The sequence below is a fragment of the Bemisia tabaci genome, chromosome 3 (assembly GCF_918797505.1).
Source record: "Bemisia tabaci chromosome 3, PGI_BMITA_v3".
NCBI lineage: Eukaryota > Metazoa > Arthropoda > Insecta > Hemiptera > Aleyrodidae > Bemisia > Bemisia tabaci.
The window spans coordinates 19167357-19193722 of record NC_092795.1 but is presented as its reverse complement, the minus strand read 5'-3'; the positions used below and the strand labels follow the sequence as shown (position 1 = coordinate 19193722).

Here is a 26366-nt window from a genome sequence, read left to right as displayed (position 1 = left end):
CGATTTCATGTACCTAGGTATCATACCCTGACACCGAATTTCAGGAAAATCTATCGAACAGGAGCCGATAAGGCATTTTAAGCCACTAGTCATTTCGGATTTTTGAAGTTGAAAAATTTTACTTAAAACGCGTAATATCCAAAATCTAAGCTCAGATTCGGATTCCTCGTAAAAAATCGATGCGATTTCATGTATCATACCTTGACACCGAATTTCAGGAAAATCTATCGAACAGGAGCCGAGATGGCATTTTAAGTCACGTCAGTCATTTCGGATTTTTGAATTTGGAAAATCTAACTTAAAACGCGTGGTACCAAAAATCGAAGGTCAGATTCGGATTCCTCGTTAAAAATCGATGCAATTTCATGTATCATACCCGAGCATAGCGCGAGGGGAAGAGACGTAACGTAGACATACTGATTCGAGCATATGAATGCAACGTGGCAACATGGGTAGTGCTCAGTGGGTCAGCGGAGGAGGAAGAATAAGAATTTATCGTGAGAAATTCCTCGCGACGAAACCGAACGCTCAGCCGGCGCTAAGTGGCGCCTCCCCGTTCGGTTTCACTCGGGCGACAGGCGGCGGCGTAGTACAAAGGGGAAGTAGGAAGTACGACAGAATCTATACGCGTCGTTAAACCTTTTTCCTTCACGCTATTCTAACATATGATACATGAAATCTCATCAATTTTTCACGAGGAATCCGAATCTGAGCTTAGATTTTGGATATTACGCGTTTTAATCTATTTAAAATCGTAAGAGAATTTACAGAATTGTCCTTGAAAATTGATCACACATTAGTGTTTTTTTACGTCATTAAACCTCTTTCCTTCACGCTACTCTAAAATTTGATGCAAGAAATCGCATCAGTTTTTCACGAGAAATCCGAATCTGAGCTTAGATTTTGGATATTACGCGTTTTAATCTATTTAAAATCGTAGGAGAAATTACAGAATTGTCCTTGAAAATTGATCACACATTAACGTTTTTTACGTCATTAAACCTCTTTCCTTCACGCTATTGTAACATATATATGATGCATAAAATCTCATCAATTTTTCACGAGGAATCCGAATCTGAGCTTAGATTTTGGATATTACGCGTTTTAATTTATTTAAAATCGTAAGAGAATTTACAGAATTGTTCTTGAAAATTGATCACACATTGACGTTTTTTTACGTCATTAAACCTCTTTCCTTCACGCTACTCTAAAATTTGATGCATGAAATCGCATCAGTTTTTCACGAGGAATCCGAATCTGAGCTTAGATTTTGGATATTACGCGTTTTAATCTATTTAAAATCGTAAGAGAAATTACAGAATTGTCCTTGAAAATTGATCACACATTAGTGATTTTTTACCCCGTTTTTCTTCTACGTTCACGTAATGAAATTAGATCAACGGTTGACTCATCGACTAGTCTAGCCTAACCCCCCAGAATCGGTCTAAAGGGCGAACGATTTTATCAGATAAGATGTGCGGTCCTAGTTTCCGGGCAATTGCGGTTTGATGGAAGCTGCGATAAGGAGAAACGGAAGATATGCGAAATTCGGGCGGATATTAAGTGAGAAACCAGGTAGGGGAAAGGCTTTCTTCCCGAAAAGTTAGTGCTCGGGCCAAGTTACATGGTCACTGGAGCATTGTACAGCAGGTTGTGGGAAACTATTTTTTTGCAGCAACAACCAATTGGATCGCATTTTGCAAAAAAGAACTAAGAGCATTTCAATGTTGCTAGGATTGTGCAACTTAGGTACATTCTTTGCAAAAAGTAAACTTTGCGACGGTAATTTTCGTCTTGAATTCGTAGTTTATTGGGAGTAGAGGTGAAACTAGTTTAGATGCTCGTTTATGTTCGCAAGGTTAGCGACATTGGAATGCTCTTAATGGTGGAGCCCGTTTAATTCCTCGTTTATGATGAGTACTTCAAAGACAGGTGATTGGTATATCCTAGATACTCTGGCACAAAAGCGTAGGACCCAAGTACCTCTTGCTCTTTAGTTTTGATACCACGATGCGCTGAGCACGATTTGTAGAGCAGCCAGACGTTCATGTCTAAAGGATGCCCCAGTTGTTCTGATAACTTAAGAGTTGAAGGCATTTTGCCACTTCAGATCCTCGCAGTAAATTCCGCCTCACAGTGAAACAAGTCTTTCAGAAACGTAGGATATAAATTTTTTTACTATAGGTATAAATAAACTGAAAATTTTAATGTTAATTTCGCCATGAGCGTTTGTATTATATGGCACGCATGAGAATACGTGCCATTCTCATTGCTCGAAAAGACTAAAGAATGTCGTTGATCAACATAAAATCGATACAAAAGGGTACACTCAAAGCTTTAACCCTGCGATGGATTAGGGTTTCGGCTGTGCTGTATATAAGCTTTCGCGTGCAGGGACGGATTAAGGGGGTGGCCACGTGGACCGCGGCCCATGGCGGCAAAATGTACCTAACAGGCGGCAAATTTTGCAATTTTGTTGAATGTAGGCATCAAAAAAAGAGAGGAAAAATCGGATTCAGAAAATAAATTACAAACGAGAAGAGGCGACAAAATCTCTCATTTCCTGAGAGTAAAAGTATAGTAATTTCTAATTTTGTCGTCTTTCGGTGATACAAGAGATAACACCTTTAATTAGTCGAGTTAAGAGAGAAACCAAACACGCAATTTGGCCTGGAACGGAGCGGCGCGGCGGTCGGCATGAAACGCATAGCGCCTTACAAGACTGCATGAATACTTCACGTATTGCGTCAAAGACGATGCGGTCAGCAGCGGGTACCGTGAAACGCATAGCGCCTACCAGACTGCATGAATACTTCACGCATTGCTCCAACACAGTGCGGTCGGCGCGGCGGCGGCGGAAGGTAAAATTATTAACCACATTTATGTTTGTTCTTTCATAATTTGTTCGTTCGTTTTTTATAAGTGGAAGGCCTTGTCCAAACAGGGATGGTTTTACGGAACTGAACTTTTGTCAGTGTTGACAGGGCTTTCACAAAAAATGTGCCCAACACAAGTAAACGCGTCCCGTACACCCTTCCTCCTCCCCCACCGGCACGTTCACTTGATGGTTTTTATAGATCGTATTCGACAGATCACATAGGTGAGATTATATTGGTATCGATTGATTCAATATGTAACCACAGCCTCAAAAGTCAATTTAGAAATCTGAGGTAACGGGTCTTATGTGATCGAATTTTTTTTCTCTCGAGTGCCAAATGGACTGCATTTTGCAATTTGGAACTACAAATTCTGGCCCGGTTTAAAAACAACATATGTACCATTAGTTTCCCTGTGCACATAAGTGTTTTTTCAGATGAGCCAGAATTTATAATTCCAAATTGCAAAATGCAGTCCAAATGGCAGTGAAAAGCAGGCCCGCCACATCCCATCTCGGGCCCTGGTACCAGATTTCTGGCCCGGGCCCCTAGCACAGAGGGGGGTCCGGGGGGCCTCCCCCGGGAAATTTTTGAAATTTTAAATCTATTTGGACGCATTTTGAAGCTCTTATGATGGAGATTTTCCATCAATTTCTGCAGAATAATTACGCTTTTTTTTTACTTTCAGCACCAAATACTTTCGAACTGTTGCATTCAAAACATCTATAAAAATTTTTTTGAGGGGGGCAGATGATACTTTTCAATTCTAGGGGGAGCCGGGCCCCCTGCGGGTCGATTGTTGAATCGTTATCGAATGACCTTGATCGATATATAGCATTGTGAAGATAGGGAGTTATCGATCAAACTCATTCGATAACGATTCAACAATCGACCCGCTGGACTCCCCTTTTGTACGTCTATGGCAAGGGAGTTGAGCCATTGAAATCGAGAATGCCCGGACAGGGGCCTCTTAGCATCCGACAACAGAAGAAAATGAAACGCAGTTACTCAAAATATCATTCTACATATACTCAAAATCTTGAAAATAGATAGAATCTCTAAGAAAGTAAGACAAATTTTATATTGCCCTAGCGTGTATTTGAACCTTCATTCATCTTTTGAGGAATTTTTAGGGCCATTTTTTCACTTTTCCTTACGAGACAAGGATTACACATGAATTCGTAGGGGATTGTCACCTGCGTCACGGGCCCCTCCAGGGCCCGGGCCCCGGTACCGAGGACCCAGTATCCCCCCCCCCCCCCTTGTGGCGGGCCTGGTGAAAAGTGAAATTGTTAGGAATTTTCTCATTTTCAGCTTTTCCAAATTAAATCCTAAAATTTTTGTTCGAGGTAATGTCCTATTGTTTTGAACCAAATGATACATCGAACCACTGTTGAATACGATTGATATTTCAAAACGAATGAGAAGGGGCGAAAAAATACAGGCGGCCCATGGGTGGCAAGTACGTAAATCCGGCCCTGTACGCGCGTCAAAGAATGTCGCGTTGATAGACATAAAGTCCACAGCCAGGAGTAGTATACTCTAAGCTCGGACCCTCCGACGGGCAAAGGAATGTTGTTGATCGACATTACTGTACCTAACACTTAGAGGTACTCAAAACTCCGACCCGTCGATGGGGCTCCAGCCAAAGAGGAGCTTTCAGCGGGAGGAGATCTGTCATCGATAGACATAAATTCCACACTCGGGGGCTCTCGAGACTCGGATCCGCGCTAGGTATAATCATGTTTACTAATAATAACAACCTTTTCAAGCATAATAGTAAGCTGGATTTAGGGGGTGGCCACATGGGCCGCGGACCATGGCGGCAAATTTAGGGAGCAGAAAATTTTGTAATTTTTTTAAATGTAGCTATAGAGAAAAATTGGATTAAGAAAAAAAAAAAAAAAAAAAAAAATACTAACGAGAAAAGATGACAAAATCTCTCATTTCCCAAGAGTATATGTCTAATTTTGTCGTCTTTCTGTGATACTATAGACAGCACCTTTAATCAGTCGAGTTAAGACTAAGAGAAAAACCGGACACGGAATTTGGCATGGAACAGCGCGGCGCAGATACATGCCGATGATGACGAGATCTTGAGATGAAAAGGAGAAACCCTCGGCGCGGCGCGGCGGTCGGCATGTAACACATATTAGCGCCTTCAAGACTGCATGAATACTTCACGCATTGCGTCAAAGACGATGCGGTCAGCAGCGGGTGCCGTGAAACGCATAGCGCCTACAAGACTGCATGAATACTTCACGCATTGCGTCAAACACAGTGCGTGCAGCAACGGTCGCGGTCGGCTCGAAACGCATACCGCAATACCGCATACACGACTGTAGGAATACTTCACGCATTGCGCCAAACACAGTGCGGTCAGCGCGGCGCGGCGGCGGAAGTTAAACTTATTAAACCACATTTATGTTTTTTCTTTCATAATTTTTTGTTCATTTCATATAAATGGAAGGCCTTGTCCACACAGGGATAGGTTTACGGAACTTAACTTTCGCGTCGAGTTCCGTGAACTTTTGCTAGTAGCGTCGACAGGGCTTTCGCAAAAAAATGTGTCCAACGCGAGTAAACGCGTCTTATGCAACCCTCCCCCTCCGGCACGTTCACTTGATGGTTTTTATTGATGTTTCAAAACGAATGAGAACAGGGGCGGACTGGCCCTAAATAAAGTATGGGGCGGGCCCCTAGGGGGGTCTGGGGGGGCCCCCCAGTAGAAGGGGGGTCCGGGGGCTCTCCCCCGGAAAATTTTGAAAATTAGGCCCTTATTTTAGAATGAATTTTACGCTATTTCAGACCCTATTCTTTAATATTATTTTTGAAACATTATCCAAAAAGAGACCAGAAATGCAAAACTTAGTATATTTTCTTAAACTGGATGAAAAAATGAGAATCCGTTGTATACTTGGAATTCAACTTTTATTTTCCTCTTCCAACGAAAAATTGTGCCAAAGCTAAATTAGTATACAGAAGATACATAGAATCAAGTAGAATAGTAATAGTGACAGTCTACAAAGAACACATATTCTGAAAAACACAGTTCGGATTTTTTCGTTCGTTTGTTTTTTTTTTTAAATGTACTTTTTAGCCGCCAAAATTGACAACTGTCTTAATTTTTTTTGAACGTTTTATTGGATCCTTTCTTCGCTCTGCTCATAGAAAAATCAGTGCCGTTTACTAGTTAAATGACACGTAATGAATGAATAAATCGATGGTTAAATTCTGAAAACACGTAACTCGGAATCCGCATCATGAACCCTGAGACTCGTAAGGATGCTCATGTTTTGCGTGTATCCTTATGAGTCTCAGGGTTCATGAGTTAATTATGCGGATTCCGAGATACGTGTTTTCAGAATTTAGCCATCGAAATAAAAATAAAAATGAAAATAAAAATACAAACAAAAAATTGACAAAAATCTGACACTTTGAAAATTATTGTGTTAATTAAACAGGAAATAGAAACACAGTTTTACGCCATTAACAGCCTTTTTAACTCTGTTGAGGTTGCCGCGATCAAGTTGATTATTATCTCGTGATCAATAGATTTGGTCAAATCTCTTTCTACGTACAATAACATCAAGTAAGTCAGTAGTTCTTGCCCAATTTGCGATCGAATCCGCGTTTTAATAAGTTTTAGTTTCGAAAATACTCGCTCACAGGTAACTTGGGTGCATGGTAAGGTTAAAGCATACCTAAAGATAAGTAATAAACCATTAAAGTGGCCAGTTTGACTTGACTGTTCAAACAAGATTTTATAGGCGCAATGGAGGCAGTTTTCGCAAGTAGCCCTATGGTATTTGTAGGAATCGACTCGCACGCGCGTCTGTGTCAAAAGAGGCCTTATGTCGCGGGAATTTTTGAATTAGAAAAAAGTCATTGGGGCTGCCCATACAATACGTAACGTATTAAGGGGGGAGGAGGGGGGTCAAGCCCAACGTTACGTAACTCTTTTTTGCCGTAAGACCTTTTTTTTCCTTGTTAATTTAAAAAACTGACCAAAATAGGGGGGAGGGGCGAGGCTTGTGTTACGTATTTATTTATTTTTTTTGAGGGGGGGGGGGATGGTTCGAGCTTGCGTTACGATGCGTTACGGAAGGGGGATGGGGGTAAATAAATCGGAAAAACTGCGTTACGTTATTATATAGACAGCCCCCATTATGGATTTCGCTAAAGGGGGAAAAATCGCCGAAGGCCCCTACGAAATCCCTTGAGGAAGGTAGGGAAGGTTCCCTACTAGGGGCCTCCAAAGTTCAAAATTGCATAGAAATGCGCCCTCAAGGCCTCTCTGAATCAGTACCAAAGGGCCCCCGGCAAAAAGGACCCTTTTGTCGAATCGGCGATAAAGAGCCCGGTGCCTTGAAGGTCCTTAGAGGCGGTATAAAACCGCATCAAGGCCTCTTCAAATCGGCAATAAATGGTCCCTTGGAAACGAAAAAAAAGGACTCCTTTGAATCAGATAAAGGGGCTCTTTTAAGGTCCTTAGAAGCGGCAAAAAAAGGCTCCATCGAGTCTTCTTCGAATCGGCAATAAATGAGTCCTTCAGGGCTCTTCCGAAATGGCAAAAAAGGACCCCTTTGGACTTATTCGAATCAGAAAAAAGGGCTCTCAAAATGCAATGCCCTTAGATACGGCATAAAAAAGCTCCTTCAGGGCGCTCTCCGAATCGGCAATAAAGTGTCCTGTCCTCTCAGGAGTCTCGGGGCCCTTTCTCGAGGACGAACCGAAAAAGCCCTCGGGCGCTTCTTCGAAACGGCGAAATACGGCCCTTCAAATCGGCCAAAAGGGGCTCCTCCGGGGCCCCTTTTGGCCGATGAAAGTGGGGCGATCGCCCCATCGCCACCCCGGCCAGTCCGTCCCTGAATGAGAAGGGGGCGGCAAAATACAGGCAGCCCTTGGGCGGCAAGTAAGTATATCCGGCCCTGATGATGTCAACGTTATGTTAATGAGCACCTGATAATGACATTTACGTCAGTCGTTACAAGGGATTACGCATTTTAAGCTCTTAATTCATCGCTATCCAGAAATTTTCCGTTCACCTTCGTTTTTTCTAAACTACGAAATGCAGTCTGATGCTGATGTCGAATGCTGTCAGGTAACCCATTATAGTTCCTACGCACTTAACCCTCAAACAAATGCAAAAAATGAAAAAAAAAAACCCTAAAGGATGCTGCTCGAAAACATTAAACACTTTTTAGCTTGCTCATTACTGAACATGCGGCGAATTGAGATGAACAGGAGGGGAAAAAATTGTGACAGGAAATGCGCGACGTCCTATTTTGATCTCATTCGCTACTCACAGTATTCGAGCATGTCCCAAATGGTGATGGCTACAACTACCCTTCTGATATTATTTATTCTCGTGGTCGTTTTACTGATTTCCGTGACTGAAAGCGACGCCGAGGGCAGTAAATTTAAGGTCGACGATGAGTACGAAACATGGCATGAAGGTCAAAAGGTAAGAATAGACTATAGTTTTTAAAGCATGAATGATAGAATACCTATACCTACTCACTGTCAGTAAGTTCAGGGTGTGTGCATGAGGTTTCCTATGATTTCAAGGCTTTGCTGTATGGATGCTTAGTATAATTATACATGAGGGTTATTTACATGGATGCACTGGAAAAAAAACACATATTGGATCTAGAGTCCAGACTCTTAAAAACATCGACAAGAAAAAATACTCTTGATTCAATCAGATTTAAGCTAAAATCAAGAACCAAGCCTCTTAATTTGAGCGAATTTCCTTTTGATTTAAGCTTAAATCTGCTTGAATCAAGAGTCCTTCTTCTTGTCAATTTTTTCAAGAGTCTGGACTCTAGATCCAATGTGTTTTTTTTCCAGTGTGAAGTTTTAACGTGAATATTAAGGCAAAAAAACGAGTTTAGTGTTCAATTTTTTCATTACTTATACCGTGAGATGTGTTTTTCTGCAGATACGTAAAACTAGTGACTTAGTTTCATTTTTAAAAAAAACAGCTCCAACTCTCGGCGACCCGAGGAACTAATTGCAATGTGGTAAAATGAAACCTCGTAAGGCTCTATTATAATTTTTGGCTCGTTCAAAGCTCGGAGGCAGATCCAAAAAGTTGGTAATGCTGTTTTCCCTCATTTAAACCTGTGTTAAATAATCGATTCTTGTCAGCGGACCTAGCCTTTTCCAGAATCAAGATGTTATTTCTTCAACAAATCGAAGCATTTTTCGGAAAATTGACAGTGTCGTGATAAAAATAAGTAAAAATTTATTTCATCGGCACAACATGCAGCCGACGTTGGAATTGAGTTACATGGTGTAAGAGAAACAAGCAGAGCTTCTTCAATAATAAGTATCGCGTGTGATGAACACTGAGCGAATGTCATCGTTACGCCTGGATGCATCTTTTCGAGCTTCATGGATGTCCATGTTGCATACAAACGAACGTGGAGGCGTTTTAATGCTCCAGGCAGCTGCTACTTCACCTGTGGTGCGTCGTCGTGGCGCAGCAGGCTGTAGGCACTACGAAGATCCGCAATGACAGAGCTCTTTGAGCCCCTCGTTTATACTACAAAGATACCTCCCTCCCGGGCACGAATAGTGCATACAGAATGTAAGAATCTTTTGTACTTCCGCTATGATATTGCTATGTGCTGAGCACGATTTGTAGAGCAACTTTATTCGAGCCTGAGAGATGATTTTGTGGTATAAATGAAGAATTGAAGGCGATCTGTCATTTTGACGGATCAAAATACAGTCTCGCAATATAGACAGCCAACCGCCGCAGGTGAAGCGCGGAGTGCGTGGATAGTCAAAACGCCTTCGCTTCCGTGCGTATGCAACCCGGATATCCGTGGAGGCCTTATAGTTGCATTCAGTTGTTATGATGATATTCATGTAGTGTTTACCGCGTGCGATAGTAATTGAAGGAACTTTACTTGTTTTTTCTCTATTAAATTTTAACTTAATCCAAGGTTACCTTTTGTACAAATGAAGTAAACTAGTACTGGTTTTTTTATCTTGGCATTGTCAATTCTCCGATAAATGCATTGATTATTTAGATGTATAACACAACGTTGCCAGTCATCCAAATATCGCAAAAAAGTAGGTATGTGAGCAAAAGTTGTAGAGTTTCTGTGACCTACTTCAACAATTAGTCCTCTCTTTGATTTTATTTTTCAAAAGGCAAGAAAAATCTAAAATAAGACGAATCGTCAAATTAGTAGGTAGTGCATTCCCGAGATAGCTGAAAAATCAGGATATGACGTCCCCTAATTTGCTTATTTTCTTTAACAAAGATTCGGATGCGAAGCAAGAAACGCCTGAAACATCCCGAACAGTTATGGAGAAGGGCAGTCGTGATTTATAAATTGGACGGATCAATTCGTAAGTATAATATATATTATTCGAGACAAACGTGCTCACATCACTACTTCTAATAAAGTTTAAGGGTATTTTAAAATAGACGATCTTGATCCTTGTGATTTGAATGTGATACAGTGTCACAGAAATACATAGAGATAGAAATAGAGTTATAGTCAAGCAGATAGCTATAGTAATGGTTATATAGTGTTTGCCGAAGGCATAGCCATATTGATGGTAAAACTATACCAAACCATGTATCTCGTTTGCGGTGTTTTAAAAATCTCCGCTCCCATTTTTTTTAAAAGAACAAATCTACATCATTCTTTGATATACGTCGTTTCGTAGTTTTACTATCGATAAAGTGTTTACCACGGACATAGTCTTTGTCAAGGATTAAGTCATAGACAAGCCGTTTCTACAGATATATAGCTTGTTATACATAGCTGAAGACATGGGTGCCTATGGGAATAGCTTTTACGCAGCGGTTACCATAGCGACAGTGGGGTCCTCTCGAAGTCCAATATTTGAACCTAAAATAATCCTTATATTACGCACACAAAAATAATATACCTAATAATTTATTTATAAATATTAGTGATTTGAGATTTTAATTATGCCACGTGCACAGCGAACCGGACACATTCAAATCTTGGGGTTAAAAATGACTAAAAAATATATATTTATTTTATTTGTCTATTATTTGTTCTTAGAGATATTATAGAGTTGAGACTTCGAATTACAATCAAGCGGGAAGTTACTTGCGTCCCGTTAAACCGGTTCGAGAGGCTAGCTAAAATTAGCGCCTTCGGGCGAAAAAAATAGAACTGGATTGAAGCAAAGCTGAAAGATTAAGTTGGTCTCAGTCATACTTACGCTTAAAGCGGTTTACATAATTAGATATCTCGCCAAATGTATTCAGTGTGCACTTGCAGCAATGATCAGTTATTCAAAAGTTTCTAAAAATCCCCTCAGCCTTTTTTTGGAGGGGGAGTGGGGTGGTAGTGCACATTCCGTCGCTCCTCTGACGTAAAGGCGTATCTCGATCTTCGCATGAGCCTCAGAAAGCATGAATTTAATTGGAAAACAGGGCTCACGTGGAAATTGAGAAACGCCCTTACGTCAGAGAAGCGACGATGTTTGAGAACTCCACTCTGCTCTGCACTGCTTGCATGCCAAAAAATTACATATATGAACTCTGCCCCGTTAATGGGTTCCACGGAATATGTGATAGCAAAAATCTTATCGCTCCGGGAGGTACAGCACTAGATGGATGCAGAAAATCCAGATAAATTGCAACAAAGAAGGTAACGGTAAAGTGATTCTCGTCTTAATTGTTGTTTCTCCTTGTTCAAGGCTGTCCTTGGTCAACAAGATGTTCGACGTTGATGAGAGCGATGCACGAATTTTCGAAAAAAACATGCGTGCGTTTCCAAGAGTGGACTGGAGAACATGATTTCGTGCATATTTCGATTGGCTCAATGACGTCTCTGTAGGTGCTTTAGTCTCTACTTAAAACTTTTTGAGTTCCCTTTCTGATGGAAGTAGCAAATCACGCATGAGTGAAAAACGGCCTGCGGGCTGATTATTGAAATTGATAGACAAAGCAATAGACGGAGAAGACAAAGTGAGTATGGAGCGATCCCATTGGTTGAAATGGGTGGTTCCCATAGACAAAGGGAAACAGATTAACTATAGGGTCTCTGGAGTTGCCGTTAGTTAGTCTATTATCTACCTCCCTTGTCCACTGCAACCACGCACTTCCACCAATAGGATTCCTCCATATATCTCTTGTCTTTTTTGTCTATTATTTTGTTGATCAATTTCAATAATTGGCATGCTGACACTTCAAAACCAGCTTCCAGTGAATGTTCTTGTTTCTATGAGGAGGACCGTAATTAAAATTAAAAGTAAGAAATTATTATTTGCAACTGTGCACGCACTGTTAGAACTTGTGCGAATACGATACAGGACGATACACGGTCTTTTCATCTGTCATAAACCACAAGATTCAGTCAAGCTCAAGCAGAATTATTTTTGGAGAAAAATGCGCATTTACAGATTTTGATCTATTTATCGAATGCAGCAGAGGGTGGATTTACCATACAGGTGCACTTAGGTGTGAGCATATGCACATGAGGGCGCATCAAATAAATATTTTACTCACAGAAGTGCAAAGTGCCACCAGAGAAGGTCTGGACCGGAGAAAATTCGCATGTTCTCTCCTCAAAATATTGTGCGTAGAATACGATTCAAGCGGCGAAATATCCGGAAATTAACTACCGAAGGAGATAAATATTTTTATCACAGACCAGATGGAAGTTACATTACACAAATTTGATTCGTTTACCTCATAAAATTTTGAGGAGGACACATGGTATACAGTACTTTAGTTAATACGTGTACCTAGTCTCCCATTAAGTGGAAAGTTAACCAGAAAATTTCCATGGGTGGGGGTGGGAGGGGGGGGGGGCTACGGTCAAAAATGTTTCATGGGAGAGAATAAGGATATCGCCGGTGGGGGCACCTCCTCCCCTTTACTTAACCACACAGAGAGGCCTTCATTAAGAATCCATCTGAAATACATATAGGACCTATTGAATGTCACATGTATGTTTCACATGTCCTGTGAAGGGGTAGCGAGGCTTCGATGAAGAAAACCAGAGGTGTCAGTCGCCTGATAACTTTGGGAAGACAGGTGCATGTGGCGTTTTGGTGTCGCAAAACACCCTAGTGCAAGAGCGACTTGTATATGTTTGTACACACATTTAAAATGCTTTTTGTTTTTAGCGGAGGGAGAGTCGATCATATCGGGAGAAAAGGTGGTGCACAAACAATGTCGATAGACTGGCGTGCCTGGCAGAAATCTGTTGTCTTGCACGAGATGGGACATGTTCCTAGGTTTATTCCACGAGCTGGCCCGGCCAGACAGAGACCTTTACGTGGATGTCTTCCCCGAGAACATCAGACCGGTGAGTATAATATATCAACCAATTTGGGAGGAAGGACGGGAAACAATTATTTTTTTAGAGGGTTAAAAAATCTCTGTTTACAACTCGGTGAAGGGTGGCATTAAATGTAAAAAACACAGAAGCATTGGATATTTCCGTGAAATTTTTCTGGAAATCTCACGGGCATTTGAAACGTACTTTTCAGAAGCTAGGCATGCAACCCGCACTTAAATGTCGCATTTCACCATTCAAAGATTCCCTGAGTGTGGCGTGAACGCGGCGCGCAGTGCAATATGCGTATTGCGCGCATTTCGGTGCTAGTAAGAAAAATCAAAGCGCCCTCAATTTTTTTCATGCAACACGCGCATCCACTGAGCACGAATAGTTGCATCCAGGCGTTGTGATGTACTTAGCCTCCTTCCACGCATCCATAGACTGCAAAAATAAGGGGAACAGAGAACAGTTCGAATATGAAATTACCAAACGACGTACCTCGAATCCTCGATTTACGACGTTAAGGCTTACGTATCGTTTTGCCGCCAAAGATCCTCTCTTTTTCTCATTTGTTTGTGGACAATATTTTACAAACATTTTGCGCAAACAAGTCTGGCAGTATTTTTACGAAAAAATGAAAAACCAGTGAAAATTTTCAAACCGAAAAAATTACCGTTTTAGATAAAGGTCTACCTATGATTTTCCACCGTCGCGGCGCGCAGCCCAACGGGCGCCGAGCCAGAAAAACCACTGATAGGACAATATTCTAGCACATAATAACGATCATGAGGTGTCATTACCTATAACCGTGAACAGTTTTGATTTGTTTTCGCAGGAACACATGGAAGATCTGAAAAAACTCAGTCCGGATGAAATAAACCTATTGGGGAAACCCTTTGATACGAAGTCAATTATGATGTATGCCTCAGATGTTGGTGCAAAGGGAAATGTGAGTATTGAAGATTCGTTTTGTTGGTTGCAATTGGTCACTTTTCTTGTTTTATCAAGTTAATTGCATAGAGAAAACCGGGAAGCACCCCCCTCGGTCTCAGCCGTTACGCAGGATGCTTTGCTGATCCCTCAGGGTTATACTGCCGGGCGAAGGAAAAACGCCGTATGGACCATCAGGTGTTGCCAAATTTCGATTCATAAAACACAAATTTCCGAGTAAACTTATTAACGTTTTTCTTCCAATTTTTCTGATAATGTAATTCTCAATTTCACTCAAAGTTCTTTAAAATTTCAAGGAAAAATAATCAGAGCTCTCCTTAAAAATAAACATTTTACTATAGCCAATTTGGCAACTCTTGAATGTTCATGCGGCGTTTTCCCTTAGCACAGCAGTATATACCAAAGAGGTATAAAACGAGCCAGCTCTTTAGAGGGGCAGGGAGAGATTTATAACCCACCTATATCAAAGAATCATGGGATTTTTTCAGAACGTCCCTAGAATGAAGTAATGAACACTGGGAAAAATGAGAATACAATATTTTTAAATGGAAAACTTTGTAAAATCTTCGCATTATATCAAAAACGCCAGGCCATGTTTCGATTATTGGAAAAGAACGGGCTAATCTAGAAGTTTATTACAGGGTGTCCCAAAAGTCCGTACCCCCCCTCGTAACTTTTGAACGGTTAGAGATAGAAAAACGAAACTTTGGGAATGTTTCTATCTTAAAGGGGTCCATCTTCTAGGGGGGTCAAAATTTTTGTCCCCCCCTCAGGGGGGGCGCGGGGGCCCCCAACTTTTTTTTTTCAAATGGTAACCCCTATCTTGTGATACATCATTAGAAAGAGCATAAAAAACTAAGAATTTTGGCGCAAACCGCAAATCAATATCTTAATTTTTGACCGAGTTATGATAGGTCAAAGGTCAAATTTGACCTATTTTCAAAAAATCATATCTCCGGTTCAAATTATCGTAAAGAAAAAAATAAAACGGGAAAATTTACCAAATTGTAAGCACTTTCAAGTAAAAATCACAGAAATTACTTCAAACTAATTTTAAGGGGGGTTTCGGACCCCCAAATACGTCATTTTAAAGGTCATACGATATTCTCGCGAAATGAGCCAATTTCTCCTTACTTTTCCTCAACATTATCTTAGTAAGTTCAAAATTAGTTCAAAATTGCGTTTTCAAGTCCCCAAATTTCGAGCAAAGTTCAAAAAACGAAATTTAAGGTAATTCAATTCAACCATTTAAATTTCATTTTTTTTAAAACTTTGTTCGAAATTTGGGGACTTGAAAACGCAATTTTGAACTAATTTTGAACTTACTAAGATAATGTTGAGGAAAAGTAAGGAGAAATTGGCTCATTTCGCGAGAATATCGTATGACCTTTAAAATGACGTATTTGGGGGTCCGAAACCCCCCTTAAAATTAGTTTGAAGTAATTTCTGTGATTTTTACTTGAAAGTGCTTACAATTTGGTAAATTTTCCCGTTTTATTTTTTTCTTTACGATAATTTGAACCGGAGATATGATTTTTTGAAAATAGGTCAAATTTGACCTTTGACCTATCATAACTCGGTCAAAAATTAAGATATTGATTTGCGGTTTGCGCCAAAATTCTTAGTTTTTTATGTTCTTTCTAATGATGTATCACAAGATAGGGGTTACCATTTGAAAAAAAAAAGTTGGGGGCCCCCGCGCCCCCCCTGAGGGGGGGACAAAAATTTTGACCCCCCTAGAAGATGGACCCCTTTAAGATAGAAACATTCCCAAAGTTTCGTTTTTCTATCTCTAACCGTTCAAAAGTTACGAGGGGGGGTACGGACTTTTGGGACACCCTGTATGTTTCTATATCTCGACGGTGAAACTACCACACCACGTATCTCAGTTTGTGACGTTGGAGACTTACCTACTGTCAATTTTATTTTTTAAATGGAAAACTATGAGGGAATTCTTGAAAATTTACGAGACTTTTCTTCTATGTGCGAAGAAAAATCTATGTGGAAACTTTACGGAATAATATTGATTCGTTCTCCTTCAAAAAAATAAAACCGAAGCGGAGATTTTTAAATACCGAAAACGACGCACGTGGTCTGGTAGTTTCAGAGGCGGATCCAGCATTTGGCAACACCGCATTTCCTCCATTTAACCTATGCTAAATAATCGATTCTTGTCGGAGCATCTGGCCCCTCCGAGAATTGAAACATTTCCATAGGTTTAAATGGGGAAAAACAATGTTGCCAATTTGCTGCATCCGCCAATGGGTAGTTTTGCCGACAATTTTTCCTTACAAATGGTTACAATAAAAATTTAAAATAAGACGATTTAACAGCCCATTCAGAGACTCCTCAATCCAGCGTATAAAACGAAATGTGGACGCGTGCTAATTTGGCCAAAATATCATCTCAGCGCTGGTGATGTCCAAATGATCAACGATCTTTACCGATGTCCCGGTAAGTCACATTTGTCTTTCACAAAATGAATCTTAATTCTGAGCAGCTCATTTCATGCGTAATTAAATTTATAATATTAAAATATTGTTTCAAACGAATATTTGGTTCATTTGCTTTTTAAACGCGCAAGGCAATGTCACGGCCAGGTATTAGATGTGGTTGTCGCGGCAGCCAAATGAATCACTGATTCGGGCCCCATTTTCCTGTGGGTTATTTTAAAGCCTCTTTGTGCTTGGAACGCAGTTGAATTTTTGCATCGTGATTATTAAAACTGTAGAGTGTTTAAAGTGCTGGTGATTGATTTTCAGTCAATATGAACATGAAAGACAACCATTATACATTTTCATGGCCAGCTAAAGTTCTGCAATTTTGACGTGGCTGTACATTTACGTAGAGAAAGTAGCAGCGATTTGAATATTTTCTTTTGCACACTTGCAAAGCACGATTGTGTATCTACTAAGTGTGTTTTTCAAGATCATTCTATTTTTTCAGGATCAACTCAAAAGCCAAGTTTTCCAGTCGATGTCCTCTGTGATTTCACGACACGTGGCGCATGTGGATTCAAATGGCAGCCGTTGGGCACATGGCAATGGCAGAGAAATCCGGGTCAGTCCAAAATTTTATATTAAGTTCAAGAGTGAGTGGTTCCTCAGTTTGAAATAAGTACATCGTTTCGCATTAGCTAATTCTCACTTACTTCTTGCAATATGAATGGAGGAACTTTAAAATGCTCCTAGACAACAATAATATAATTATTAAGTGCCATATTTTGACAAATCTTGGTCGTGTAAATTAGGCGACTGTTTAGCTCTCAATTACTATACATATGTACCTGAGCAAATGAGATGGCAACCGCACATAGGGGGTGGCCACATGGGCCGCGGCCCATGGCGGCAAATTTTAAAATTCTTTTAAATGTAGGTATAAAAAAAAGTCGGACTCAGAAAAAAACTCACAAACGAGAAAAGGCGACAAAATCTCTCATTTCCTGAGGGTATAGTAATTTCTAATTTTGTCGTCTTTCGGGGATACAAGAGACAGCTCCTATAGATAGTCGAATTAAGAGAAAAACCAAACACGCAATTTGGCCTGGAACGGCGCGGCGCAGAGAGCAACAATGATGACAAGGACTTGAGATGAAAAGGAGAAGCCCTCGGCGCGGCGGTCGGCTTGAAACACATATTAGCGCCTTCAAGACTGCATGAATACTTCCCGCATTGCGTCAAAGACAGTGCGGTCGCTGCGGTCGGCGTGAAACGCGTAGCGCCTACAAGACTGCACGAATACTTCACGCATTGCACCAAATACAATGCGGTCAGCGCGGCGGCGGAAGTTAAAATTATTAAACTGCATTTATGTTTGTTCTTTCATAATTTTGTCGTTCAATACTTATAAATGGAAGACCTTGTCCACACATAGATAGGTTTACGGAACCTAACTTCCGCGCAAAGTTCCGAGAACTTTTACTAGTAGTTTTGACAGGGCTTTCGCAAAAAATGTGTCCAACACTAGTAAACGCGTCTTATGCACCCCTCCCCTCCGGTACGTTCACTTGATGGTTTTTATTGATATTTCAAAACGAATGAGAGGGTGCGGCAAAATACAGGCGGCCCATGGGCGGCAAGTAGGTAAATCCGGCCCTGAGTGTACATAAACCTTACAGAGTTTTTCAATGAAATCATCCTGAGACATTTCAGTAGAGAAACTAACGAAAAAATTGTCGGAGTTGATGTTGGACTATGATAGCATGACTATTCCAAGAGAAGAATTAATTAAATTGATACATGGTGAATTTTTTAGGTAATAATGTATTCGGAGTACTTTTTCGTGTGCTCGTTGAATGTTTTCTGGGCTGGGGCTGGCATGAGCTTTCTGAGGCTTACCGAACAACTAAGAGTGCATCTCAGCCGCCATGTTTACTCACACTGCCGTGCTATACTAAGGAAACACGCCGTATGAACCATCAGGCGTTGCTAAATTTCGTGTGATAAAACGCGATTTTCCAAGTAAATTAATGAATATTTTCTTCCCAATTTTTCAGATAATTTAGTTCGCAATTTTACCTAAAGTTTCTGAAAATTGAAAGGAAAAACATTCATAACTTCTCTAAAAAATAAACATTTTATTGTAGGAAATTTTGCAATTCTCGAATGTTTCTACGGCTTTCCTCCATAGCTCGGCAGCACAGGCGAAGAGTTTTACAACTAGAAGAACCAATCAAAAAGCGGCACAGCTCCCCAGTATTGATAAGATAGAAAAACTCTAAGCAAAATGTATGAACCGTGTTTTTCAGGGGACAAGCAGGGTTTCCTTGTAAGCAAGTTATCGCAAAGCCTTCACGAGGCACAAAAACTCGAACTTTGGACGGTCAATTTCCATGGCTTGAGTCCGCTGGACACCGAACGTGGACCAAACGGATGTGTCCATTTTAAGTACTTACGTCGCACGATGATAGAGCCTGGTTTAGCGTCTTTGAAGGTTTGTTTCCAAACATATTCTGTCAACAGACATTCTTAATGGAGATGTTGCATGTGTGAGAGATTTGCGATTTGACCATTGATTCGCACGTAAAAGTTCGTGAGAAACACGATATGGTGCCACTGGTTTTCTCTGAAATCATCTTCCAGGCTCAAAAAAAGCTCTCAAAGTGCGGCCAAAATGGAGGGGATATCCAACCCTACCCTGAGAGTCCACCTCTACATCAAAACAAACTCCATGCAAAGATAGGGAGCAAATACATTAGCAGGGTTGCCACTTTATTTGGGGACTCCAAAACTGAAAACACGGCAACCCTGCTAATGTATTTGCTCCCTATCTTTGCACGAAGAGTTTGTTTTGATATAGAGGTGGACTTTCAGGGTAGGGTGGGATATCCCCTCCATTTTGGCCTCAACTTGAGAGCTTTTTTTGAGCTTGGGAGATGATTTCAGAGAAAATCAGTGTCACCATCGTGTTTCTCGCGAACTTTTACATATGAGTCAATGGTCAAATTGCAAATCCCTCACACATGCAACATCTCCATTCTAACATTTTCTCTCGCGCAAATGGTAATAGAGATTGGGGTTAAGAGCGTAACCCAGCGCGGTATTTGCGTCGATGCATTCATCTGACACGACTTAAGGTTTTCAACGTTCTACAGGAAGATTTTGGTGTCGAGTACCTAGTATGGAACTTAATGAAAATGAATTCAGAAATACTGATTAGAGAGCGGGGAAGAAGACTAGCAAACTTTTAAAATTCTGTCTAAGTACAACGAATCAGCAGCTCCTTTGCTTGAGCGACGGCGATACAACCAACACGACTAATTTTATTCATCAAACTTTAATCTTTATTACCTATTTTGTGTTTACGATCGTTTTTTCTTGATTCAGCTGTTTCAGGTAGACCTAATCACACCCCTCGATCAAAAATATGAAGAGGCACAGTCGTCAGAAATTTGGTCCGATGGTTCTGAAATAAACCAGGCATCAGAGCTTGAGACATGGAATCATGTATCTGTTGGCATAAACGTTTCAGAGCCGTTCATGGTAAGAGCTACTCTTTTTACATGGGTATTTTTCCTCGATTTCGATAAAAAACAGAAAAAAAGGAAATGAAAAATAAATGATGTCACTTCTTTTCGAACCGCCATTCGTTTTGATTGTGCGGAATTCCGAGGGGGAGGGGGGCACAGAGGAACCGGTCGGACCTGGTAGAGTTACACTCGTCAACCACTAGGTTGAGTCTGGCTAGAATACAGTAATACATGGAGAGAGCACATCGGTAATTTTAAGGTCAGGGCCTTCAGAGATGAAAAGGGCAGCCAACCTGCATTGAAAAAAAAAAGAATCTTAAATTTGCCGCCAAGAAGTATTTCTTCTTAAATCAAGAATTTTGCTGGTTAATATAAGCTACTTTTTTTGCTTAACCCAAGCATTATTTTTCTTGAATCATGAAAAAGTCAGCTTAAAGCAAGATAAAAAAATTCTTGGCGGCAAGTTCAAGAATTATCATGCTTGATCCAAGCTACTTTTTTTTTTTCAGTGTGTGAAATCAAATTATCCAGAATTTTTCATCATTTCAATATTGTTACTACTGGTTGTTTGTAAAGCACGTGTTTGACTCAGTTTTTGCATAAAGGTACTGATTTTTGCGGAATCGCGCTTATTTATGTACATTTTTGGCCATCTTGGTTTGATGTTAGAATCTGAAGAATGGTAGCGACATTTTTCTACGCTTTTTCGTGTCTGCGGGTTGGCTGCCCTTTTGTGCCCGGGAGCTCCAGATTTCGACATGTTCGTACCCTCCCCATGTAGGTAGTCTGGCATGCTATAAAGAAGATCTCTGCACGAGCATTTCGAAAGTTAAAAATTTTTTTGTGATAAAATAGAAATTATGATAAAACAAATTCGATCTTGTCTTTTACGGTTGATGCACCTTTTGATATTTTTCAGCTCAAGTTCGTGTCAAAATTTGCGGACCACTCACCTAATGACGAGATAAAAATTGGTGGATTTGAATTGAGGTACTCGCCCTGCGAAGATCCAGGAGTTGTCAGCGAGCGAACTAGAATTGGAAATGCGAAATCGGGAAAAAATTATAGTAATGAACCGACCGTTGGTATCACCAAGACTAGGTCTTGCTGGTGGAGATCTTTCTCCGGGTTATTCTTGCTTAGATCATCCTCGAAAGTATCCTCATTACTTAGGTCGTCTTCAATCGCATCCTCAATGAGATCGTCCTCGAATGCATCCCCTGTGAAATCGCCTTCGAGCGGATCTTCAATCAGATCTTCAAAGTCATTCTCAGGAAACAAGCGAAGACCGAAGTTATACAACTAAAGTTAAGTTAAGACTCAACAGTTAGTTGTCCTCTGACAAACTTACAAGCGTGCATGACTGCTTCATCGCGTCTTCAATTCAATGATTATACAATTTGTGCTACGGCGGCGATGAAATAAAAGGAAAAATTTCAATCCGCTTTCGAGATATACGAGCATTTGAGGAGAAGTAGGAATTACAAATGATTAAATGAGACGAAGTTACGAAGGTATTTTTCAGTTGTTACCATCGGCACGCATCTGAATGAAATTTGGAACCATAAGATTTTAACTTCAAATGAAGAAAGATTCCAGGACCATTTTGTACTTTCGCACCATGAGGTAAGGTCGTTATTTTCCTCAAAATTCGTAAATCATTGACCTAAAACTTTACTGCTTAGATGTCTAAGACAGATCAAATTGAACCGAGGCTTGCTAAGAACGAGTGCCCTGCGTGTATTATGGGGTCGATGAATACTAGCTTTAGATATAGGTCTATACGAATACATCGTGAAAAAGAATCAGACATAAAATTGGTCAGATTGACAGTCCTATCTCTTCCGAAGCACTGGTTAAGTTACGGGGCTAGTGCATACAAACCTTAGATACAGTCTATAAAAAGAATCAGACATCATATTGAAAAAATAAGAAACAAATTTAGCAGCAGCACACCCGAAGATAGGAAAGACGAATTCGGGCCTCGTTTTTTATTTAACCTTTCTCCCGAATCGGAGCGACACCTCATTTTTAGTACAGTGTAGAGCACTGAGAGTCCACGCCTCGCGCCATCGCGCCTTCAATTTTGCAGCTGCAACACGGACATCCATCAAGCATGAATAGTCGTATCCCTGCGCCGTCATAAATGCGCGTTCTCTTATTTTTGAAATTGAGAGGTTAAGTTTCCTCAAAATATGCTATGGTGCGTTTAAATCAATAATCATTTTGAATAAGGAAAGTTTAGAGGTCTCTCAAGCGCTCTAGAGAGCAAACGTCTAAAAATTGGCGAGAGTTGCGGCGTGTCAAGGATTTTTTTTTTTTTTTTTTTTTTTTTTTTTTTTTTTTTTTTTTTTTTTTATGACTTCCACTAGAGATTCCAAGCCGGGTCAAATTGGCAAGCGCCAGCACGTCACCAAAAATCTGAACGTTTGAGAAAAATACTTTTTTAACTTAAAAAAACCTATGGAATAACATAAATAATACTTCAAAAACTATCAAAATTAATGTGTAAAATTACGAGTGAATTTGATCCGACTTGGGACTTGGCCTTAAAAAAAATCTTGGGTATTTAATGGTTAAAAAAACCGAGTAATCTTGATAATGGGTGGGTCTACACGGAAGATCGAAACGAAACCAAAACAAAATGTTTGAAACATATGTATATATATTAGCACAGATTTGATGAGAGGTTTATTTTACAAAGCAGACGTATAGTTTTAAGTACATATTTATATTTATACTATGATATAAAATATCTTTTACAGAAGTATAAATATAATACTTGTTATTGGTGGGAAGAGTACACGCTACCTTTTTAAACACTTTAATCTACCTGCGTCCCTAAACGTTGAAACTCTGATGTATGGTTATTAGAAAAATGGTGGTTAGGGATCATTTATTCAGAAGTATTCGACAGTATCTTCAAAAATCAGCAGAGCTGTATTGTAATATTCCATGAACGGTAGTATAAGTTTAATCTGCTACTCATCATTTTTCCTCTATATACCCCGAAAGGGTTGAGTACAAAAAGTGTATGTCCGAACGTATTACAGAATCATTCGCCCTTAAGCGTGAATTACTAATTTCTAACCAATCCTCGCCAGAATTTTCTATATTTACGTAGCAAAAAATAAAGAGACGAAACAAAAATTGAATAACATTGACTAATTGACCTTTAAAAAATTCTAATAGGTGTAGATTCTGAGATCAAAATAGGATTTTATCAAGTTTGCGTATTTTAATTTAAAATATCTACAGCTAGACACGAGCCTCTCAGAGGGGTTTCAGCTCAAAGGTCTCATATTATTGTCAGCTGAAAACCTCAAATAAATTCAAGTATACCTTTATTTCATGGGGCTTTCAACTGACGATTCAATTAAGTGTTGAAATTATTGACAAATATGTCGCACGTAGCACTAGTGTTCAACATTAATAGCTTTTATAGCACCTCTGCTCGAGGCAAACCTGTAGATGTTGGCTTAAAAGCAGGCCGCTAACTTTTCCGGGATTTGAGCCAAGGCCTTTAAATAAAATAGTTCTAAACAATGTCATTGAAAAAAATGTTCAACAGAATGCCAGTAGACTGAATCAAACACGTGCGATCACAGTGAAAATTTTCTAATGGTACAGATTATGTCGAATTGGATTCAAACATTAACAATAACAATGACATAACCTATTTTAATGTTGCTAATGAAAATAAATTAATTCCTATTGCGAAGACGATAACTTTCCGTGGCGTGGTCTGAATCAGTCTACAGAAAACAGCGCGATGTTAAATACTGAAGAGGAGCCGAATTATTTATTCTGTTTCGAGTTCTCTAGATGCGCACGTAAATTGAAACAAAAATTAAAAATATAGAATTAAAGAGAAAATGTGAAGAGGGTCAGGTAGATTCCTAAATTAGCCGAAGAAATATAGAGGGGGGTGGGGGGTGGTCGTTGACCTACGGAATTAATGGGCGTAAAACTCTCTATGCTTAGTTCTGGATACTTTTCATGGTCAATCACCACCTTTTATTTAGAGTTTTCGAAAAAAAGATGGTAATTATAGACATTTAAGTTTCCTTGAAATGTTGCGCAGCAACCTTTGTAAACAGTGTTATTCAGTTTTGCCACAGAAAATTGAACATTTGTAATCAGTTATGTCATGTGGCACCAATCAAGTAGTATATCCATCAATCGATCACTTGATCAATTAATCTTTCATTGGAACGATTTGTCATGATAGATATGGAAAGCCAAAGAATTTGAATGGTAGTTGTTCAAAAGATTAATTTAATTTTAAATTTTGCAATCAAAAATTTGTAGCCAAGGCACGGTGTTTTTTTAATTTTTATTTTTAAAAAAATGATTTCAGTATCGTTTTCTTAATTCATCCTCCTAAAATGTATTATTTACGTTTTGCAGCGTTTGTGCTGATACTAATAATGTTGAGACGTAAGTCTCAAAATGTTCGAATCGAGAACAATCATGTCAAAAATGCTATCCCTTGCACTGAGGAGAGCCTATACCTGTCTTAATGAGGGTACTTATTGTATCTCTCGCTGTTAAAGTTATAGCTAGGGGCTTTCTGTGAAATATTTCGAGGGTGCTCAACAATTTATTTCACCCAGACTCTGAAACAGCGGTCGGAAGTTAAAATACGATATCCTCACATAGGTATAGGTAAAGAAGGACGAAGAATCACGTGCTTCACACTAAGCTCCTGCTACTTTTGGAGTGCATCGAAGCCAGTGGCGTGGTGTGTTTTGCGATGTATCGATTGATCTACCATTTCAATCTATGGATAAGGATCGATATACAGGGTGTTTGCAACGAACACCTTATTAATCGATAGTACTTTACCATTGCTTCCAATGGGGGAATATCGATAATCAATCATTCAAGCCTCGCCACTGATCGAAGCGAGAAGTACGCACCAGGAGTTCTCGGAATACAATTTCTTGTGAAAAAAAAAAAACAAAAAAAAAACAACGAAATTTTAAAAACTAATAACTTGATAACAAATTTTCGATTATACACCCTATGGATCCGATGGAATAAATGACTCCGATTATGAGATCTCAATATTCAACGAGTGAGCCCTCGAGGGCTGAGAGTGGAGGATTTTCTCCTCGACGAGACTTGGTTTTCGTTCGGGGTGAGTCGGTTAGTTGGTGTGAGCTGCGGCCCCCGGCGCGGGTTGTGGAGGCGCTTGCGGCGGCGGTCCTTGCACGTACATCACCGGTGGTTGTCCTTGCGCCTGTTTGTCCGGCATGAATTTATCTGGAAAGTGATAAGTGCAAGGATATTGATTATCACTTTAAAGTTGCTCCTGGAAAGGCACTAGACATCTCACAAATATAATCCTTCCACACGGAAAAAATAGGATAATCGTCACAATGGCTGGTTAAACATGCCCCTCACTGGAAAAAAACCACATTGGATCTAGAGTCCAGACTCTTGAAAACATTGACAAGAAAAAATACTCTTGATTCAATCAGATTTTTGCTGAGATCAAAAGGAAATCCGCTCAAATTAAGAGGCTTGGTTCTTCCCTGGTAAAAATTGGCATCGGAATCTGTGTTCCAAAATACCATAGACCTACAGCCGGCTGTAAGATTTCCAATAGCTTCTGTAGCCGGCAACACAATTTCTTATAGCCTTTTATAGCCGATGGCGACCAAGCAACAGCCTGGCGATAAAGTGTATGCTAAACGTTACTAATTAAGGACGCTAGGACTTAGTGAGTTTTTGGATTACCGCTCTCTTTTTGGGCCGTAGTATCTTGATTTATTTTGCGCGGAAAGCTCCGTACTTTTGAAGGATGCCTGCCATTCCTAACATGTTGGAGCGCCTGCAATTTGGTATGATACTGTGCAATACCTCTGGTGTGAAATAGTTGCTTCAAGCGCCGTGGTACGCTGCGGCGCGGCGCGGCGTGGCGGGCGGGCAGCCAGCGCGCAACGCGCATTGGCGCCTTCAAACCTAACAGGGATACTCCACGCATTGCGCAATCCGTGAAGTATCCCTGTTAGGTTTGAAGGCGCCAGTGCGCCGCCGCGCCGCTCCGCTTTGTGTTAGGCTCTAATATTTAATCTCGTGGAGTTAGCGTTTTTCAACTCATGACTTTGAAATGTTAGCACACTCTGTATGGATTATTCTCACTTTAATTGATGAAAAAAATATGTAGTCAAGGAAAATATAATGTGCGTTTTGTAAATATCAAGATGATTCCGTACAAACTTAAGGATTTACAAAGCACACGAATTTCCACACAATTTCTTATAGCCTTTCTTA

At 40.1% G+C, this 26366-nt stretch overlaps 2 protein-coding genes across 2 annotated transcripts in view; one reads left to right on the top strand and one right to left on the bottom strand.

The window, feature by feature from the left end:
- The first annotated feature begins 11576 nt into the window (after positions 1–11576).
- LOC109035043 (uncharacterized) lies at positions 11577–21904 on the top strand. The gene is made up of 8 exons (XM_072297966.1): positions 11577–11712; positions 13011–13192; positions 14001–14114; positions 16450–16570; positions 17063–17176; positions 18864–19048; positions 19942–20097; positions 21004–21904. The coding sequence occupies exons 2-8, from the start codon at positions 13112–13114 to the stop codon at positions 21388–21390; spliced, it is 1158 nt and encodes a 385-aa protein (XP_072154067.1). The 5' UTR covers positions 11577–11712; positions 13011–13111; the 3' UTR covers positions 21391–21904.
- Positions 21905–22731: 827 nt separating this feature from the next.
- Positions 22732–26366, bottom strand: part of nSyb (neuronal Synaptobrevin) — a 29125-nt gene continuing 25490 nt past the window's right edge. Inside the window, exon 6 of the mRNA XM_019048519.2 lies at positions 22732–25352. Within this exon, the coding sequence (XP_018904064.1) occupies positions 25237–25352 (116 nt within the window). The 3' untranslated portion in view covers positions 22732–25236. The remainder of the gene's footprint in view (positions 25353–26366) is intronic.